This window comes from Tyto alba, unplaced genomic scaffold (genome assembly GCF_018691265.1).
Source record: "Tyto alba isolate M040663 unplaced genomic scaffold, T.alba_DEE_v4.0 Super-Scaffold_49, whole genome shotgun sequence".
Lineage (NCBI taxonomy): Eukaryota > Metazoa > Chordata > Aves > Strigiformes > Tytonidae > Tyto > Tyto alba.
In genome coordinates this window covers 2,319,433-2,340,921 of record NW_024881325.1, presented here as the reverse complement: position 1 = coordinate 2,340,921, position 21,489 = coordinate 2,319,433, and the positions used below count along the sequence as shown (strand labels likewise).

At 39.4% G+C, this 21,489-nt stretch overlaps 1 protein-coding gene across 10 annotated transcripts in view; it reads left to right on the top strand.

Annotated features, from left to right (window-relative positions):
- The window catches only part of IQSEC1 (IQ motif and Sec7 domain ArfGEF 1), a 352,024-nt gene that overhangs the window by 151,946 nt on the left and 178,589 nt on the right, over positions 1-21,489 (top strand). For 4 of the 10 annotated variants that reach the window (XM_032995874.2, XM_032995862.2, XM_032995863.2 and 1 more), the window contains exons 3-4: positions 5,148-5,237; positions 13,996-14,082. The exons of 3 other annotated variants lie outside the window; for them this stretch is intronic. In XM_032995874.2, coding sequence (XP_032851765.1) covers positions 5,148-5,237; positions 13,996-14,082 — 177 coding nt within the window. The remainder of the gene's footprint in view (positions 1-5,147; positions 5,238-13,995; positions 14,083-21,489) is intronic. 3 more of the 10 variants (XM_032995866.2, XM_032995867.2, XM_032995864.2) reach the window with 2 other exon arrangements.

Genomic DNA, 21,489 nt, shown 5'->3' with positions numbered 1-21,489 from the left:
GCTATCCTACCTGACATGGTTTGATATTACTCAGGTGATCTGTTATGGAAGGAACAGAAATCTTGGCAGAGAAAAATGGGGTTTTGAAACAGATAGTTTGCTGGCTGTGCAGGTTATTGATGTTGGCAGGTCATTAATGTTGGTAGGACTTAGCAGAGCTGAAAGCTGCTCATGACAAGCTGACCCTGCTGGAACCCGTGGAAGTTCTTCCCAGTCATTTCAGTGGGACCAGAGTCTTTGTATTTAATACTTCTGGATTACAAACTCATTGGGATAATGTTTGGGGCATCTTAAATCTAGGTCTTTTCCCACAGTGGCATCAAGTAACATACTGTACAAGTATCTTGCTGAGCAGACTTTGTAATGCTAGGGAAAACTGCAATCCTAGTGTTCCCAATTCTGTCCTACTTACTATATTTTTCTTATAAAGGAAAGCCTTTTTTTCTGAGTTAAAAGCTAGATAGCCTGTGCAGTTACTAACTTTTTTTTTTCCACTTTGTAATATTCAATCAATTGTAAAAGATTTTAACTCATTCTGCTAAGATACAAACGTGGTCAGAGTTTATCCTATGCTTACTCATTGGGCCAACTTCATATTATTTTAGGGGAGAACTGAGGAAGACTGTGAACTAAAGTTGTGTTGGCTCAGACACCAGCTTGAGCACATGCTTAACATAAACTAGGCAAGTTAGTCTGTTATCTTGAATAAAACAGTAAGAGCTCAGATGAGTTTAGAGCCAGATAGTGTTTTTTTCAGCTATTATATCTGGATGCATCAAAACAAAATCTAGAACCAAACTGAAAACTTGCACCAAACACATGAAAAAAAAAAAATGTTGTGCACTATAAAAGCTTCATGTTTATTATCCTGTCTAAAGTTAAAATTTCAATGGCATTCATTATAGAACATGGAGGATTAGCTTTCAGATTACTACTGCATCTTTCATATATGAAGAAACTACTGAAGACTGGGTTACTACTTTTGAGTACACCTGATACTGGAACTCTTGTAGGAAACCTGAGTGAAGGAGCAGCGAGCATCATATCTGAACCTGCGTGGTGACAGAATTCTACATGCGTGCAGCAGCCGAGAGCCTTCCTGTAGCATTAGCGTTGCTGGAATCCTGATAACACATCTTTCTTGTGCAGTTTGCTTTTGCTCATTGATTTGACTTTGTGGTCTTGTTTTTTGTATCTCTCAAAACCGAGCTTCTGAAAAAATAGCTTAAATGATTAACTTCCACGGGACTAGTAGATACAGTTACCTGACCACAGTCTTTCCTCCTTGATCTGCATTGATTTTCATCCAGAGAGCACCTTTCTGAAAACCTGTATAACTTACTCTTCACTTTTTGTTCAACCTGTGCACTGCACTGCCAGACATCTGCAGAGACTGTATTTAAAACCAGAAGAATTGGACCAAGTGACAAGACTGTATATTCTCTTCCTCATACACCAGTGGTGATTATGCTGTTTGACCTTACAGTAGGTTGGGAAGCTGTTTTACGGAACTTTTCATGGAACAGTTTTATTTTTTTAGCAGGGATTTATCCATGTGATGTTTGATGGCTATTAGAGGGTTTTGACTGTGATGTGCAATTTCACAATAAGCAAGCACATTTTAAAATTGTACTATTTCTGCAGTGCTCTGTATCTGGTATCTGCGAAAAATGAGGCAGTATTCAAAGCTTCTCTGGAGCAAGCGAAGATACCTTCAGGCTGTCTTCAGTGCAACAGACAAAACACTTGTCTTAAATCTGTATTTCTCTGAATTAGCTTGATTTGTAGAAAAGGTACTTAACTTCCAAAGTTAGCAGACACCAAGTAATCATGTTAATGTTTTGCAGTGTTGCCTGTTGTCGTGGTTTAAGCCTGATTGGCAGCCAACCACAGTGCAGCAGCTCTCTCTCCCTTCCCCTCCGGCAATGAGAAGGGACAGAGAGCCAGGCTTGAGGTTCAAGATAGGACTGGGATGGGGGAAAATCCCCCTTTTATGATCACGAGCAAAAGGCAGACTCGTTAGGGGAAGAAAAAAAGAACATACATTATTACAGACACTAACAACACATAACAGAGTAGGACAGTGAGAAGCATTGCCACATCTTGAGAACACCTTCCCCCCACCCCTCCCTTCTTCCCGGGCTCAGCTCTGCTCCCGATATCTCTACCTCCTCCCCCAGTGGCGCAGGGGCAGGGAATGGGGGGTGCAGTCAGTGCTGCCACTTCTCTTCGGTGAGGGGACTGTCCGGAACTTGTTCCTCCTTCTCCATCGTGGTCCCCCTCTCACAGCAGACAGTCCTCCACAAACTTTCTCCGACATGAGTTCCTCCCATGGGCCGCAGCGTTCCCCACACTGCTCCGTCATGGGTCACTAACTTCCTCCGACTGGATTCCCTCCCACAGCTGCAGCCGTTCCCGAGCTGCTCCGGCGTGAGACTCCCCCGCATGCTGCAATCCTCCCAGCACTGAATTACAGCAGCGGGGCTACCTTTTCCCATGAGACCCCGGCCTTCTTCGGGCACAGAACCTTGATCAGCTGAGCAGGAGCAACAGGCCGTAAATCAATGTCTGCTCCACCATAGATCTTCATGGGTGGCAGGGGGGGGCCGCCCTGCCGTCTCACCACAGGATACAGGGGGGTCTCTGCTCCGGCACACCTCCCCCCTCCTTTCTTCCTCCGTTCCTCCACTGACCTTGGTGTTCACGCAGCTGCAGCAACTCCTCCTCACAAGTCCCACTGCCCGTCACCACGTCCCTTCTTAAATACGTTATCGCAGAGGCGCAGCCGATTGGCTCAATTTCCCAAACAGAAGTGGAGCTGACGTGGAGCTGGGGGAGCTTCGAGAAGCTTCTCACAGGGGGCCGCCCCGATAGCCCCCTCCCCTGCCACCAAAAAACTCCACCACTCACTCAACCCAGGACACCTGTGTGTGTTTCAAGGTATGGATGCTTCAAATCAGGCCTTCACTGTGGAGTGGGGATGTTTTGCTAAGGTGCCTGACTCATGCCATGAGCCCATGTGAGTTGGAGTTGTAAGACCAAGCTCACAGTGCAGGTTTTGTGAACTATGTAAATACAGCTATCTGGGAATTGCCACACTAAGCCAGAGTCTGTGTACTTCCCTCTTTTTCTGCTGCGTGGGGCAGTGCCACATCAAGTGTGTGTTTAGACAGACGTAGCTTTCTTAAAGTGAATACTGGTTGAGTACCTGTTGATGCAGTCTCCAAGCATTCCAGGCCTATTATGTGGGGCAGTGGAGAATTTTGGGGTTGTCTCCTCATTAGTTATGGTTTCCTATTGCACTGCTATAGCAGGGACACATGGTGATGGGACTCCAGGGCTGTGGGTACCCTGACAATTCTACAAATTATCATCAATTTTACTTTTGTTGGGATGGAAGGTTAAGCCGAATAGGTAAACCTAAGTGCGTGTCTGCTATAAATAAAATTCTTACGTGGTTTCCAGAGTGGCAGGAATTTCTGTGGCGGACGAATGGGAGGTTATAAAGTTAACTATTCAGCTTTAGACAGATGACTGACCAAAACAGAGCACCTTAGGGTATTTTGACATGAAAGAGTTTATAAATCAGTTTGGAGCAAAGATCATCAGAATAACTCCTGCCTTACCCTTGTTTTTGTTTTGCAATGTTACATTATTTAGCAGCATCTTTAACAGTTCATACTTGTCTTTAGCCTGGGGAACTTCACAGTTAATGTTGTGAGTAGTAGCATTTGGCTGACCACCTGCTCTCTCTTATTCTGGAAGTATTACAACTGGCCAGGAAACAGCTATGAACTGATCTCTTGACCACGGCAAATGAGCTGCCCTCATCAGTGTGTTCTGGTATATATTTAACTTCCTAATGTGAGCAGATGGTCATTATACTGATTCATGAAGCAAGGGAGGAAGCTTGGCTCTCTTGATAGCGTAAGGCCTGAGTGCCGAGCGTTGGAGTGGGGCAAGAAGCAGGGAAGGGGAGGAAAAAAAGGACAGTTTTGTGGTATGTTTTTTTTGGCATGGTTTGATGGGGTTTTTTTCATTTGTTTGCTTTTGATTTTTACAAAGGACCACTGGGGACAGGAATAAAATAAAAGCAAGTGTAGATGACTCATCATGCCTGTACATATGGCCATTTCCCTGGAGATAGAGATTGCTAGTTCACAAGCATGATGCTGCTGAAATATATGTACCACTGATGGTGCTAAAAAGGGGAGAGGGGGGAGATAGGAGGCCAGTAGTTTGTAGAGTTGTGGAACTTCGCACTCTGCTGTTGCTGTTAACGATGACAAGTCTTTTGAAGGGAAAAGATAATATTTAAGTAATAGTTCCTCAGTAATTTTTATTGCAAACAGCAACTTCGTTTAATTGTCTCCCCATTCAAAAGGGTGTAACTGGAGATTTAAACAAGAAGCTAATTCTATGAAATATTCCGCAACTATCCTTGTTAGCTAAACTGGGAAGTTCACAAATTCCCAGCCTGGATCAGCTCTAAGGAACAGCTTGATTTGGTTATTAATTTTCTAACTTTCACATGAGAAATACTATATACAGATGAACATTCTCTTGAGTAAAAACTTAATCTCATACTTTGGTTCCTGTTTCTCCTAGCTACTGATTAGCTTTGCTGTCTTATCAGTTTGTCATAGTATGTGACTATAAATTGACTTTGCAGTGAAGAGGGAATACGGTTTGTCTTCACAGATGCTGCTGTTACCATGGAGATAAAAGGACCAATGGCCTTTTCTTGGTTTGGACTGTACTACAGTGTTCATACAGAGATGGTGCATTCGAAAATGCAACATTTGGTGCTTTTATATTTCAGTCTAAATATCAAATGAGAAAGCATATTGTTTTTTCTTGGTGATTAAGTTTAATAATAAATACAGATCTGGGACTTTTTCTGGAAGCAGAAAGCAAGCCCACCAGGAATGTGAAAACAGCGTGGCTGGTTTATGCTTGCTAAACCTCCTCTCTGGGAAAAACCTTTTGGCTTTGCAAAATATAACCCTGTAGAGCCTTTGGGTTTATCTGATGCAGTGTTTGATGCTGGTTACATCACCAGCTTACTTATCTGTGATGTGCCACCGTGGCTGATCTTGAATGAGCATGCAAAAGCTGTGAATGTGATTTTTTTTTTTTTCCTTAAGAAAGAGCTTTTCTACCTCAGATTGCGTGAAAGAAAATATAAATACCAAATCCACAACACTTTCAAGGATGGCTTGCAGAAGGTGTTATTTGTGAGTACCTTTTCCTTCTTCATCTGTCATCACGTCTCTGATATCTGTGTTGAGGATTCCAGAAGTGGGAGTAGTGATCAGTTTATTGTTTGGTAGGTTTCTTTCCATGAACCATTTTTAGGGTGTTACCTTTTTGACAGATGAATGATCTGTATATGAGAAATAGAGATGATGATTGTGTTTATGCATATGGGTGTTTAAAAATTTAACCTAATAAAGTGAATAAATCTGTGTTTAGTAGTGGAAAAAAATAACAACACCCCACCTCTTTGAATACAGAAAGCATTGCAGGATGCTAGGAATTCTGTATATGATGAATCAAGAATCTCTCTTCCATTTTGTTTGAATGCTTTGTCATGTTAAAGTGTAATCTGTCTTTTAAATACATAAATACTAATACAAGGATATGGAATGCAGTCTTAAGCAATATAATACCAATAAGGCAAAATATCGCTCTGTTTTTGTTGTCGTCTTGTATATGCTTGATCAAAACCTAAAGACGCATTACATGCTTATTATTTACTTGAACAGTTTCTCAAACACTATAGTCAGCACAGCAGGAGTTTAATATTTCATTCATTTAATGCAGTGGAGCAGCTCTTCGCCTGAGTTGTCACATTTGGCAGAAGAGCTAAGTGCTCATCCACTTGTAGCCAGAGGAAGGACAATGCTAAAGTTTGCATACGGTTGGTGTTGTCAGCAGCAGGGTATGTACGGAAACCACACTGCGTGGTTTTATTCAGCTGCCTTCTCAGGGTTCCACATGACCCTTCTGTGAGCTTTCTCTTAAACCGTGCTGCGGTGTTGTTCCACTTCAGGCAAGAATCGGAACAAAACAGATATGAGTGTGCAGTTAAGTTGTCCTCTACCACCCACCCTCACTGCCATCAGTGGTTCGCTTCTGATCCAGTGTTTTGAAATGGCTGTACCTGCTATTTGCATTTCTGAACTCTGGTTAAAGATCCTCTCCCTTTAGGGTTAAATTTAGGTTTCCCAGAGGATCATGCACACATCTTAACGCAATTGTCATCCGTAGCCTTTTTCAGTTATTTTAATAGTGCCTATGAGGGTCCTGATTTGAGTAAATCTGCTTCATGTTCGATAGCACTGTTGACACACAGGCATGATAAATTCAACTATTCGAGAATAAACTACTCGAAATGAATATTGAAAGAGTACTGAAATCTGTACTTAAGTTTTCTTTAACCTTTTGTTTTATGGTGAAGGTATGAAATGGTTAAGTTGAAATGTTTAAAATCAAACTAAACTTGGAACTGTACATAGGAAGTTGAAATAAGAAAAGTGAACTTGGAAAACAGGTTGTAGTCTTCCAAGTATACATGAATCAGCTTTAAATACAATGTTGTATGTTTATACAAGGGAGTAGTAGTAACATTTGTGTTAGACTCCATTTTAATTTGAGTTCTGGGATTTCGGGGTTTTGTAACATTCAGCAGGGGACAGAATTTCTTATAGTGCTTATCGTGTGGTGCTAAAGAATATTTAATCTCTGTAGGTTACTCTTTTTTAACAGTGATGTTGCAGTCCTATTTATAGAACCGTCTTGTACAGTATTTTCCTCTATTACTGCTGACATGTTTGATATCTTTTACCTACCTCAGCACATTGTTGTAGAAAACAAGATAGCAACTACGACTTCTCCTATAATTCTGTATTTTAACTCCTATTTAAGAAAGTTGATGCTGATGGTTGAAAAGAAGGAAATTGTAAACCTAGGGGCTTTTTTTAGAACTAACTCTCTAGAACATATATATACAAAATCTTCACATTCTTTAAAACTGATCTGTTCTGAATACTAAAGCTGTATGTTAAACGGTTAAATATACCAGCTCTTTAATGCATGAGGAAGTTTTGAGATGAAAACTTGAATTCTATAAATCTGTCAATGTTCTAATGATACACATGCTAAGGACTTTTGCCTTTTAAAAAAAGAATAGGTCTCTTTTACATCTTAAAAATAAAATGTAAAACGCTAGATTGTTGCTGTTCTAAAAAAAGCTAAACAGAAATGTCAAACTACTAGGATTAGCACAAGCATTTTTTCAGCTGCTGCACTTGATAGAACATATGTCGTTGTACCATTGTTTTAAGTAATAGGGTTTGCCCTGTTGTAAATCTCTTATGCTATACCCATGTCATTTCATTCTTTGTACGTTACTATTTTTCCTCTTTCATGAGCTCCAAATCCCAGAGGTATTGATATCACTATTTAGATTTGTTTTTTCTATGACTATGGATTTGTGATATTATAAATGTGGCTGTAATTTGTAATGGGAGTTGTAGTTTCTTGAGAAAATCTGGGACCTAATTTAATGATGTGGGAAATATAGAAAGGATGCGGTGAATCTATCAGTTTTCTGATTTAATCTAAGAGATTTTTTCCTTCTATCATATAAGCTTCATGTCTCTTCGCTCTTCTTTATTTCTGGCTTTGAGCTGTGTGGATTTTTTTCTACAGATTGCTGAAAGTGACTAGTAAGCACCGATGATACAAGTGCGTTTTACATGTACTGTAATTTATTGTACATCACCCTTCAGAATAGATGTTTTTGTAGTAAGACTTAATCAAAAGGGAAATAAATGTTCCTAGTTATAAGTGATGACATATTAACAATCTTAATTAAATTCACCCTAGTTACATCTAACCCAGTATTGGAGGCTGCCTACAAACTGTGCGTTGGCTAGGATGCAAAAGAATTACCTCTTGCCTATTTATGTATCCTAGTATTTCATTTTCATGAAACCAAACCAGTTTATAATACTTATTTTTAAAATAATTATCTATAATGTTAATAAGCATTGTGTTCTAGGATGGGACAAAAATAACTGATGTTTCTTCTTTATTATGATGTGATGGTACTGGTTTTATCCACCCAAGAGATGGTAATTATTTTAAGGCCCTTTTAATGGAGGAGAGGTCAGCGTATCCAATCACTCCTTTGAAAAATCCAGCTGTGGATGCTCGAGTTGGAAATAGATGCAGGGTAGTATTATTCAAAACAAGAACCTATCAGTTTGCATTTATAGTGCAACACGTACAAATGCTGATATTTACTCGTTTTGATGAAAACCGAGTTTTTTTGTATTCTTGAGCACCATTTGGTGGTCTGTACTCTAGTCTACGTGTGCCGATCTCTTTGAACTGCAGATTTTATTGAGCATCCTTGATAGCTAGTGAAACTATCTCTAATTTCTATTAAGAAAAAAATCCTATCCTATAATGCTTTTAACCAGGTTATATGACTACTGCATGGGAGAGGGAACAGAGATGGAAGGAGGGAGATGCCAACATGGCAGGTCTAGAACATATGATTGTGCTACTGTATGATACCTGGGCGGTTTTCATGACTCTCAGACTACAGTGCAAGGTAATTATATTGATGTTTACTTGCGATGAGTTGTCTTGTTACCTTTCTGTGATTTCACATCCAAGAAGCTGTGTATGGAAAGCCATCTGGTTGAAAGAAAATGATAGGAATAAAGGTATTAGTTGTAGTCTTCTACAGTGTGTGACGATCTCTTCCCAGTACATGTGAACTGTAAGGTTTTTACATCTGCAACCATAAAAGCAATAACAGCATTTAATTTTGTATAGTTGCCATTCAAAAAAGTGTGTAGGGAAAAGACTGTAATTAATAAGAACACTGTGAAAAAAACCCATAGTAATTGCTATATGCCACTACAGCCTCTCCTTGACATACTTGGCTACAGACTGCTGGACATAAAGTGGGGTGAACTGAATAAAAAGAAAAGTTTCTTCAGTGCTGCTTTGAAAGCCAAAATCCTACTGCCCTACGTATTTTGGGTGAAGATTTGAGTAGTGCAAGGAATATCTTTGATGTCAGAACAGCAGGAATTGGTCCTTGCAAATGTGAATGGATCGTGTATGAAATCACCTCTTAGTGGGCATATCCACAGACAACTACAATTGAACTTGGATTATGAGGAGATTGTATGAGTTGCCATATAAAGCTATCTGCTGTTTTATCTCCCAGGGTGAGTTTCCAAAAAGCAAATTGTCTTGTGGGCTCTGTCAGTGTGTTGGTTCTGAAAGCCTTTCTAGCATGTTAATGACCGTGCTAATAAAGCAGACTTTTAGCTGGAGTCAATACGAGTCTGTATTGCTATGACTTTTTATTGTTCGTCACTTATTTGCTGATCAGTTTGATTATATTTCGAATTTTGTTTCTTGATAAAGAAATGGCTAGATTTATTACACAAGAACAGGACAGATGTCCTAGTTTTTAACTATGGCCTTTTCTAATCTCAGCTGTAGCCATAACTCTGGATTGACGTGCGAATAAAAATTCTCAACTTGTAAAATAATGTTGTTATTCATCAGGATAAAATACTGAGAAACGGAAGTAATCCTTTTATTAGCTTGTAGGCATGAGTCCAATCAACCAAATCATTCTTAGCTAGCTCAGATGACATTGAAGTGAATGTGCTTATACAGGGGATGAGCTTGTCTACCACTTCTGCTATTTACAAGCTAATTTTAAAAAGGGTACGTGTTGACTAGTGCCAGGTATACAGAAGGCTATGCTGGTATAAATTTTTCCTAGTGCTTGCACATATTCATTGGAACATAGCCCCTCATGGAAAATGTATCAGAAGAAAAGGAAGAACACTGGCAGATGGAGGTGAACAGATTGTTATTTCATACAAAGAAGACGAATAGTGTCTGAAGTAATATGGCTGTAGAAAAATGCAGCAGTTGAGATGAACAAGTGTACCTAGTAGACTCCTGTCATCGGCCACATCATTAACTTTATAAAAAGACATTTCTCCCAGCTGTGGTCCTGTACCAATACACTTTTACTAAGTATCTGAGACAACAGTCTCTCAGTCTTCTCTGTTAAAAAGCTGATAATCTTGTTAGGAAGAAGTTCTAAGACACTGATGATTTAATAATGCTGTCAACCTCCTCACAGATTTACACATGCTTAAAGTTAAGCAGTAGCAAAATAAAAAAGGGTTGGCTATCATATCCTGTACTAAATACTGTGTGCCATTCAGAGTGAGGAGGACAAGCTTTGTGGAGGCAGTCAGGGTTCCGCAGGGTGAAGGTGGTGCTGGCCGCAGCGGTGGCACGGCAGCACTGCCCTGCTGCCAGCGGCAGCAGGATGGTGCCCAGCCTGCTAAGAGGACGTTTTGAAAACAGTAAGAGGATAGCCTGTTAAAGCAAAAGTAATTCCAAGTCAACAAACTGCTGTTCTGTTCTCCCAGGTTGTTTTAAAACCAGCATTGAAAAGACAGACTACCGAGTTTGGGAGCCTTGTTGGTGATTGTAAGAGAAAATGAGAGAGAGAAAAAAAACACTATGGTTGTAGCTTTTGTGATGATCAGTAATCTCTTTCCTTTTATTTGTACATCTAAGCAAGAGTCTAGTACAGAAAGTATAAAAAGAGTGGTCATTTCTGGTTGCTGATGGATATGAAAGTGTGGTTTAAATGAGTGGTTTCTAATGAAAAACATAATGGAATTTATACAGAAGTGAGAGGAACAGTTAAACCTACCTTGTGACTGCATACTTTGTACCTGGATTTTTCTCATTATGTTGGTATCCTGAGGGACATGTGATTTTAAGGTTTTATTTTAGATTTGGCTCTGTTTTTACTGTTTGAGCCCATTCTCAACGTTTAAAGAAAGTTCTTTTGAAAAGCAGTTACCTGTCCCTGAGTACTTGGGGAGAGCTGGAAGAAACTTGACCTGGAAGCGGGAAATTGCAAAGCTTCAACGTCCACTGGGATGTTGCGGTAATGTTTCAGAAACTGTAATTACTGGAAGAAGCATTCATCAATTTAGTCATTTGTCTTGTGTCAGTGCTGAAGCAGTTGTGCTCTGTTATAATCTTAAATCATCTTTTGAAGACCACTGATGAAAGATGTAGAAATTAAACTTAATTGGGCCAAGTATCTATGATACTGTGAACAGGGGGGAAGTGATTACTTCTCCTCTGAATTATTTAAATGTATTTCTTCTGATGTCTTTAGGTGTTACAAGTTAGCAAATCAGTTCTATGTTGAATGCAAACTTTGTGTTGAAGGCTGATTGAAAAATCTAGCTATATAGTTTCTTTTTTTAAAAAAGGGCATTTAAATCTTGAACTTTTTCAGATATGTTCTAGAGGAGTAAATGAGTAGAAGTACTGTTAGCAGGTGATTGAAGGCACAACATGCCACATTTGGATCTTCGACTGTGCCAGCAGAAGGTGGATTTGCTTTGGGTAAAATTAGTGTCTTATGACAGAGGCTGTAAAGCCTGAGCCTCATAATTTGTCGGGCTGATTGGTCATCAGTCAGTGGGATCTAGAGGAAGCAAAACACTGAGTCGAGTTATCCCTGAACTTTAAAATTTGGAGCAGAGTCGAAACCTAGTGTTTGCTTCTGTAACTAGTTGGACAAAGAGCCCATCTTTGAGTGCCCCAAGAAATGGCTGAAATCTAACTTTATGTATTGAACATATGTCTCTGACATCTGAGATGTTCTTATTGGAACACAGCAATGATATGTGGTAACTTAATTACAAGCCTGCAGTTGAATGTTGTCATCTCTTTTATCTACTCAACACCTACACCTATGACACACAGAGTGCCACTGTACTTACTACTTGACAAACCTTTGCTATCGAGGTGACTGGACTTTTGCATTTCTACTGCACCTTCGAAAAGAAACTCAAAGCAGTTGAGCTCCTAACCAGTCTTGTGTGATAGGTGAGTATTAACCTTAACTGCAGATTAGCAAACCGAGATTATAGGGAGAACTTCATTGGTTAGGTTTTTTTGGGTCCTAGGAAAGTCAGAGTAGGACAGATCTATGGAGCCTTGTGAGCAGATTCTTTCTGGAATAACCAGGAGCATGCTCTGTTCAGAATGCTTTATTGAGCAGAACTGAATCCAGACAGATTCTTTCATACATTTACTGGTTTATTCTCTGAAAAAAAGAGGTACTATTGATGAGAATAGAGAGATTTGCATGGAAAAAAAGAGTGGCGGGAAGGGAGTCTGGGACGCTTTCATAATAATTTCCTCCCTTTGCTTCTACTGAAAAAAAAAAAAGGTATTGACAAAGCAGGAGGCAGTGATTTTGTCAGTGTGATTCGTTTCCCTACCCAATGTGAGACTGTTGTGCAATGCACACTTAGAATGCACCGCCCTGGTTCTGTGAATTGTGTGGAGCTACCGGTGTGAATATTTATGTGTTTCTTGTCAGAAAATACAGCTTTTGTGTGTTCTAACTGCTTTTATCGTGGTCCATCGATGTTTTCAGTAACACTGTCCATCTTTCTTTAGAATTGTTCTGGTCACCTTTCCACATGGTTTGAAGGTGCCACCAATTAGTAATTGCACGCAATGAGGTGTTAGCAGGGTATGTCCCATGATGGCAGTCTGCCTCATGACTGAATTGTGTTGCACTTCTGTTTCCAAAAGCTCAAGTACTTTATAGGAGTTACCATCAGTTGCTATCTTTAAACAGAAAATCCAACTCCTCTTGGCCATGCAGTTGCTGACACACTGTTGGCAACAGAAATCAGAACAGGCTGACCTTGTTTTTTAAAAAGGATTAGTAACTGACTCCTTTCTGAACAAAGCCTGACTTTTTTTGCTTAACCACTCTGTTTGATCTTATAAGTGACCTCACAGGATTTACTTTAAGCCTCAGGGATCAGAAGACTCAAAATCAATCTTCTAAAATATTTCTCAAGATGCCAAGCAAAATATGGGGGGGGGAAGAGGTGCATGTATATACACATATGCACATACTCTATTAATAATCAGTTTGGACGTTTACAAGTTAGATGAGGATTTTTCAATTTAATGGCTACTCCTTCCATCTGTGCACACTCTAAGAGCTAGGAATATTGATTAATTTTTTTATGATTTCCTAGAAGAATGCTGTGTCTTAAGAAATTTGATTAGGTGGTTTTATCATGGAAGACTTACTGTGCTAAACCTTGTTTAATATTTCCTGGCACAATCATCAAAAATGCTGAGAAATGTATTGTGTTGCTTAAAGATTTTCTAAGCTTTACTTCGGATGCAATGCCTTGTCTTGTTTTGCAGCTCTTCCTTGTTTTTAATGAAGCAATACAAACATAACAATCTGGGGTGCAGAATATCTTTGTGTTGCAAAGCTTTTTTTATTTTTCCCTGTTTTGAACAAATGACAGCAATTAAATTAGTATTGTACATTTCAGAATATTGCTAAATCTTGGGTGAAACTTCAATTCTTTCAAATTTATAAGTGGCATATTGCAATATGTTTATAATTGCTGGGCTTGAGGAAAGCTTGTGTCCATATTCATCGCATCATTCCTCCTCATGTTTGAGCACTGTGTTTGTAATTCCATTAACAAAGAAACAGCTTGACTGGTGCAGAGTAACGTGCAAGTCTGAAGCTTCATTTCCATAGGAATTTTAACCCTCAGTGTTAAGCTTTTGCCTCTTCTTCATGGCAAGGCAAAAACCAACTCTTAAATTGGCATTTTATCTTAATCTTGCCACAAAACTTTGATTCTTCATTGCAACAGTTCAGCACTCTTATTCTTCATGTGTATATTTAAACCATGGGACTATTTCCCTCTATTTCCTGGGATTCAGAATTGACAGCTGTATGTCAAATTTCATTCAAAGTTGTCATGAGTTTCAAATATCCCTATTAGCGCCTGCTCTTCCCTAAAAAGCCCCTTTTTAAACACTTGGTGGTTTGACTTTGTGTTTTTCCTTGTGTCGTAGGTCTTTAAATACTCTGCACCAGTTTTGCTGTCCAGCTCCATTGTACCATACCCAGCTAGCTGTCCCTGCCACACACTCAGAGTACAGGTAAGAGTAGATATGGTCCACCCACTTTTTATTTTTGAAGAGAGATCTAATGTTACGATTTGACATGAGAAAAGGAACAGTAGTTTAAGATTTAAAAGAAAAAAAAAAGCGTAAGAAAAAGATTTCAAACATTTTTAGCATCTCGTAGGATAGTTCTGTTCACTTCTCTCAGGCACTCTTGAATTATACAGTAAAATGAGCCCCATGTGCTTTAAGAGGCACATCCCCCCTAGACTCTTTGAAAGGTAGGAAGAAGCTAATTGTAGGTTTAGTTCTCACATAACAAACATATTGAAACGTTTATATAATTTATGTAGGATATTGATGTTGTTCTGAGCAACACTTTTTTTAACCCCTGAATATTTCCCGACAGTACGTGAGGTAAGCCATATATTGTGGCGCTCTGAAGGTTAAAGGCATGGACCTGCAAAATACTCAGCCCTGCCCTTTGGTTTAAATGGAAGTAAGGGGGTTTTAAACGGATGCAGGCCCTTGACGCCAAGCAGAGTCTGCTCTGAACATATAAAAAACATATGATTTCCAGCTAATAATGCTTCATTTAACATACATGTCTTTACTATGTGTTTTCCAAGTTCTCTTTGATCGAATGTGGAGAGCAGTAATTATGCAGCTTAGTACAATGCACTGTCAGTGCCAGTGTATATTTTAAGTCATCTTATAGAAGCATCAAAGGACAGCTAATATAAGTAATTAGAAATGTGAAAACTCTTAAGAAATTGTCCATGTCATGAAAAAACTGGTTTTAATTTTTACTTGTACTAATAGTGATTAACTTAATGATAATTGCCAGCTCATGAATAATATTGATATCAAAATATTGGAAGTCTGGTGCTGAAAAATCAAATCACTTTGCTCTGGTAATAAGGAAAGACAAAACCAGACAATGAATCCTAAATCTGTAAATGCATAAACGTATTTCTGATTTGAATCTTTCATCTCTTAGTTCTCTCTAACCATGCATGTTTGGATTCATCCTGTTGTTTTACATTGCAGCATTTGTTTGTATGTTTGTTTTTTGATCTCATCAGAGCTCTTAAGTTTTATTTGGTGGCAGTGAATCCATAGTTGAGTTGTAAGATAACTTAGTATTCCATCAGTGAGGAGCAGAGCCTGAACGTGATTAGACTCCCCACTTGCTTTTTAATGAGGCTTTTGTTTTTCCTTTGTCCTTAGTTTATAATGCTTTAATTTTAAGGATTTGTTAGAGATCTTCCTATAGGAACATTGATGGGGAAACCAGTTGTTTCTTGAGTGTTCCAATATCTTGTTTCACATAGGTTATTATTTTTATCAGTAGTACTTCTGGAATTAAAACTTACATCAGTATAATTTCATGATTAAAAAATCCTAAACTTCTTTAACTTACTTTTTTTTTTTTTTCTTTCTGTCCATGTACGGTAAAAAAATGAATGCCGAAAGTGTGACTGGACCTGTAAAGCATGTAAAATTTTGAGAATGCTAATGTGTAGAACAATGTATAGATTTGGATAATGCCCAAACATATGCCGTAAAAACTACAGCTTTGGCTTAAGGATTGGGATGTGTGAAAGAACACATCATTGACCTTGTTTGCCCTCAAGGAAGTTGAGGTCTTCAACTCTCCAACTGTGTGTACATATACAGCCGTAACTCAGCTAGAAGCAGTGGAGATACGGGACCTTTCAACAATTCATAATATAGTAGTGATGCTCATATTCACCTGACAGTAATGGGGCAATCAACGGGTCGGTCACTGGCTGCTGGGAAAGGTGATGTGCTCCTCATCTCGCTCACCCCCTTTCCTGGCTAACCAGCCTAGGTCTACCAGCAGCACGTGGTCTGTGCTAACCTCCTTTTTTATTATGAGTGATTAGATAAGGGAGTTCAGGGATTAGGCATGGCCTTGTTCTCCTCTTCCCTCTTTTTCCCCAGCCCAACGCGTGAGTAACGTGGGTGTAAGATGAGCTTTTGCCAAAGATGTTAGGGGGTCAGCAGAGTGTGCCCGTGGCAAGGGCGGCCAGCCACGTACGGGCTGTGTGAGCAAGAGGGGCCAGCAGCCCCGGCCATGTCCTCCCTTCTGCCACCGCCTGTGAAACCCCCTCTGGAGCATCTGCCTTTTGGAAAGACAGCAGGATCCTGGAGCAAGTCTGGCAAAGGGCCACCGAGGTGTTGGGGGGCCAGAGGACATGATGGGTGAGGTGGGGCTGAGAGAAACGGGGGCTGTTCAGCCTGGAGAAGTCTCGGGGCTGGTGCTGTCTTCAGCTGCTTAATAGGCGAGTGTGGAAAAGGTGCAGCCAGCCCCTTCTGGGAGAGGACAGGACAAGAGGCAACGAAACCAGATTGCAGCAAGGAAAATTCCAATTAGATAGAAGGCGAGGGAGGGGGAATTTCACTATGAGCATGATTAAACACTGGGACAGAGGCCAGGAGAGGAGGTGGTGTCTCTGTCTTCAGAAAGACTCAGTTCAGCTGGACACAGCCCTCGCCTGCTTTGAGCAGGGGACTGGATGACAGATAACTCCAGAAGACCCTTCAAACACAAATTATCCTGTTACCCTGAAGCACTCTGTTTTGGGGAAGGAGAAACGTGCTGCCAGTTTGTTCTGTAGAATTTAATTTCAAATTATACAGTGATGTTAACGTCATCCCAGGTAGTATCCTACCCCACAAACGCGGTGCTGTGTTAGAGCCAGACTGTTATAGTCTTCCTCATGTCAGGAATTTGTTTGGTGTACCCATGAGTTAAATTTCTGAAACTGTTGTATCCAAAATGATTGTTGCAACTTGACATCACTACATTTGTAAACTCTTAGTCAAGTACAATTTATGCACCTTTTTTTGTAAATGACTTGTATATGGGAATCCTATTTCTGTGAATGAAAGTTAGCTACTATAACACCAACAACATTGGGCTTTACATTTCCACCTAAATTTAATAGTATTAAATTTCACTTTTAGTCTTCCCATTTATCAATTTATAAATAGAAATCATTAGAAACAAAACTAACAGAAATGGATGCTTCTGTCTAACTTTGGTTTTGAAGCTTTATTTAGAAAACACACAGAGGGATTAATTTTGTAGCCCAGAATTAAAAACTAAATTTGCTCTGAAAGAAGCAATTAATGAATGCACTACAGTGAAATCTGGAGCATCTCTGATTTGCTGTTAGCTAATTGCTAGATGTTTTATTCACTCCAGCAGTTTTATTTCTAGTCAAGACGATCTTTGGCATCTGTTTTGAATTGTTAATAGGGAAATAATGCATTTTTAATAACTGCAGCTATTGCAGTAATCCCTTGCTTGCTCATTTTGCAATGCTCAAAATAGACAGGAGTAATACAGTTATCTTGCCTTCTCCTATTATAAGAAAAGTCTTAGGAAGCCTAAGCATATCATGTAGTTCCCACTAGTTGTTTGTCTGTTTGTGTTCCAGCTGGCCCATATGCCTCCTACATTTGATCTTTTTTATTTAGTTTTGTTTGGAAAATAAAAAAAAATAATAATAAAGATACCAGTAATGTCTGTAGCTTGGCTTCTTTGTCTCCCTTGCCCTTCTCACCTCCCAAAGTAGAGCCTTAAAAGCAACGTACTTTGTTTGAAGCTGCAAACTCCATGAGGTGCTCTGTATTTGTTAGTGATCATTTGAATACAGGTTTTATGTCTGCTGTGGAGGGCAAAGTAAAGGAAACAGTGGTACATCTAGAGAGGCTTCCAAAAGGCCCTGGATTGATGTAGTCTTGTACTTGAGTTACTGAGCCTCTTGCTTGATAAGGCCTGCGTTATCTTAGCGGCCTTGCAGCTAGAGTATGTGCAAAGCAAAGCCCAGAGATATAATGGCATTCAGAGAAAGTAAATTTAATCACCTCCGTTTCTTGTTTGAAGAACAGTCTGTTCCCAGCATTTTCTAAACACATCTTTCTAAACAAACTTCAGTTAGTACTTCAGTCTATCTGTATAGGTGCTAGATACATGATGCCAGTAACATGCACACACTTTTGTGCACCCAGTAGTTGTCAATTTGGACTGTATCACTTGAACCTTCTCCTTGTTTAGCTGTTTACACCAATCCTGAACGTACAGGGCTCATTTACAGTCTGAGGGTCTGAGGGTAGTTCACCAGCCCACCCTTGGAGAAGGCTTCCTACTCTACTGAAATTAGTGTGGGGGGGAGTTCATTTGGTTTTCTGTTTTAATGCCCTGTAGGCCTAATGCTGTCAGCTATCCAGGCTTTTCTGTGGTGAGTGTTACTGCAGAAGTGGCTGTAGGAATGGCTCTACACAGGGAGATAGGATGTAGAAGAGTGCCCATGCTTGGGGATATAAAGTCTTATTCATATCTGTATTCTTTGTATGGATATGCAATAGGCTTATATATGCAACTACAACTGTGGACAAATTTGCTTACCACTAATATCTAAGCATCTTTGCATCTGATGTGTTTATTCATAACTATTATTTCCTTGTTCTGATTTGCATGAAATGTTGGCTATCACTCATTCCTTTCTCCATACACGTTACCTTCCATCTTTCTGATATTAAATTAGATGCCCTTATCATGTCCGGAGACCATTTTCAAAATCGTGAAGCTAGAGATTTTTCTATTCTTTTTTTTTTTTTTTTTTTTTCCCCAGTGATACCTGTGAAAACAAAAAGATAATGCAAAGGATGTTATAGTACCAAAGAAATCCCATCATTTTCTTGCAGTCTCTACCTGCTTAATGTTTAATCAGCACCTCTGGGAGGTAAAAACATTATTCTGAAAATACTGTACTTATGTGAAATTTTAATGTGGAATCTTTATTTCACCAGGTAATGTTGGGTTACATGCAACAAACCACTGTATGGAAGATGATAGAAGGAATGATTGTGCTATTTCTTTTTGTCTGAGCTGCTGGTAGGCATTGTAGCTATTTTGTTACCATAACTGGTTAACACAGAAGCTTAACATACAATGATGTCTAGCTGACAGATGCTTCTATATTGTATTAGAGTGGTTTGGTTTTTCACAAGTTTTTTCAAGAGCTTGGTGAGAATTCTTGCACACTAGGCACAGTCAGGGAAAACTGGGAACTTTTTACTTAGACTCCTGAAAGTGAAAAATACCTATTTATAGATAAATTTGGTTCTAGGCAATTCTCGGTTTACTTTTTCCACTGATGAGCACTATACTGTTTCCCAGGCTTAGACACATCACAAATATTTCACATGTCCTTCCTACAAGCATGTATAAAGTCATCCCACGCTACACAGCAGACTCCTCAGTCCCGTGGTAGTTTCCAGTCACAGGTGAACCTGTAGCTGCAGGAGCTGTACTTCAGAATCCATTGTACTATTGTAGTTGTACTATTTATTGAAGTTTTCTACAAAAAAATGTTGAATAGGAATCTTATTTCTAACTGAATAGCAACTGCCTAGCTATATAACTTAGCACATTTAAGCACTGTAGCCTCTCTTTATAATATGCAGAGATTTAAAATCTTGACAGTATTTTTTCAAATTGAACAAAGGAGTGAAAGCAACATCGCTCAGACCAGCCAGCATATTGCAAGAAAGATGCAATATGCAGATGAACAAAGCAAAACAGAACGAAACTCTGACCAAATCATATACTCTGTGCTAAGTCAGTATGAGGTTCAGATGATTGTATAAGGCATCTGTGTTCAAACCCTATGGCAAAGGAAAGCTGGCATAATTATAGTAATACTTGTAATTTTCCACTTGATGCCTACATGATGTAGCGATGCAAAAATGGTGAATTTTGTTCATACACAGCAAGCTGTCTGAAAACAATCAGGAGTTGGCAGTATATCATGAAATTTACTGTTTGTTTTGGGATTTTCTTGGTTTTCTTCCTTCATTGTGTTCCTTTCCATCCTCCTCCTTTAGCTTGTTCTTTAGTTTAAAGGAAATGACCACTCGTTGTGTTACTGATAAAGAAGTGACCTCATACAAGCTTCCTGCTAAGCCGGCATTCCTTCCTCCACCCGCCATAAAGCACATTACAGCATTACAGATGTAGGTATTCCAAACTGCTTCTTTAATAGCCTTTGTGCCTTCTGGTTTGTAGCACCATTCATGATGCTGGCAACTCTGCATGGGAACACAGTTCTTCCTTCTGCTTTAAACAGTGGGGGGAGGAGGAAAGTGCAGATCTGGTAATCACCAGTATTTCTGTATGTAAATCACCAGCAGAAGGGGAATGCATCTGTTCTGCATTTTCAGCAGATTATGGGCAGTGAAAATACCTGTGGAAAGGTTCTTTTAAGCATGTTAAAATTAAAGGACCCATGGCCACAGTAGGTTTGGTATGTATGTGATTACTTAATGTCATTTTTCATACGGGGAGAAACAGAAATTGCTCATTCAAATGAGCTTTTTGCCTCAGAGTTTAAGTGTTGGCCTGGGCTCATTTGGTTGTTCTTCATTGTGTTGAAAGTCATGTTTCTGAGATTGAACTGAGTTAATCGCATGGTACTTACAAACAAGTTACGCTGTTTGTGGATTTAAAAACAAAACCAAAAAAATCTCAAGCTTTATTTTCCTAAATGCTGTTCCCTATGATTCTGTTCTTCTGTCTCTTTCCTTTCTTGCCCTCCTCTTCCTTGGCAGGGAAGATAATGTTCTGCACCAGTTCTGCTGTCCACCTTCGGGGTCTAGTAGTCCATCTTCAAGATAACAGAGAAGCTCGGGGTCGCTAAGTGTGCAGTCAGTGCTACATCTGTATAGTCCATCTCTCCTCTCTTACTGGTGTGTATGGGACTGACACTTGCATGGATGCCATAGGATTCTGATTCATGTCAAGTTTGAGTTATTCAGAATGTCACAGCCATAAATTTTTGCCATCAGTGCGTGGTAATCTCCTCTCCAAGCTTTTCTACAGCTCTCTTCCTTGTGTCCGGTATTTCAAACACACACAAACTGTAAACAAATACATAAAATGCACAGTTTATTTTGAAATAAAATAAACAGTACCATAAGTTTATAAGTGTACTCTGAGTTTTGTTACTGTGTGTACGTGGTTATGTGGTATGAAAGGTACAAACTAATGTGATTTCTTCTCTCCCAAATGTTGCGGATATGGGGTGGGAGGGGAGCTGTTTCTTAGACTGTATTAGGCTGTTTTTACTGCCAACACTCCTAGAAGTTTGTTTCCAGGTTGGGCAAAGACCAACAAGATGTTTTATGAACGTTGCAACACAGAGATCAACCATTCTTTCTTTGCTTTGTGATTATGCTGGGGAACCAGCACATTTATGTCATTACAGCAGATACTCTAGCTATGAGTGATTGCATTTCTAAACTTCTTTGAGGTCTGTCTTCTAATTTTGTTTGCCTGTGTTTGTGGAAGTCTTGTATTAAGCATTAGCAAAAGTACAAGATCATTACTCATGTACTTCTGTTATCTCA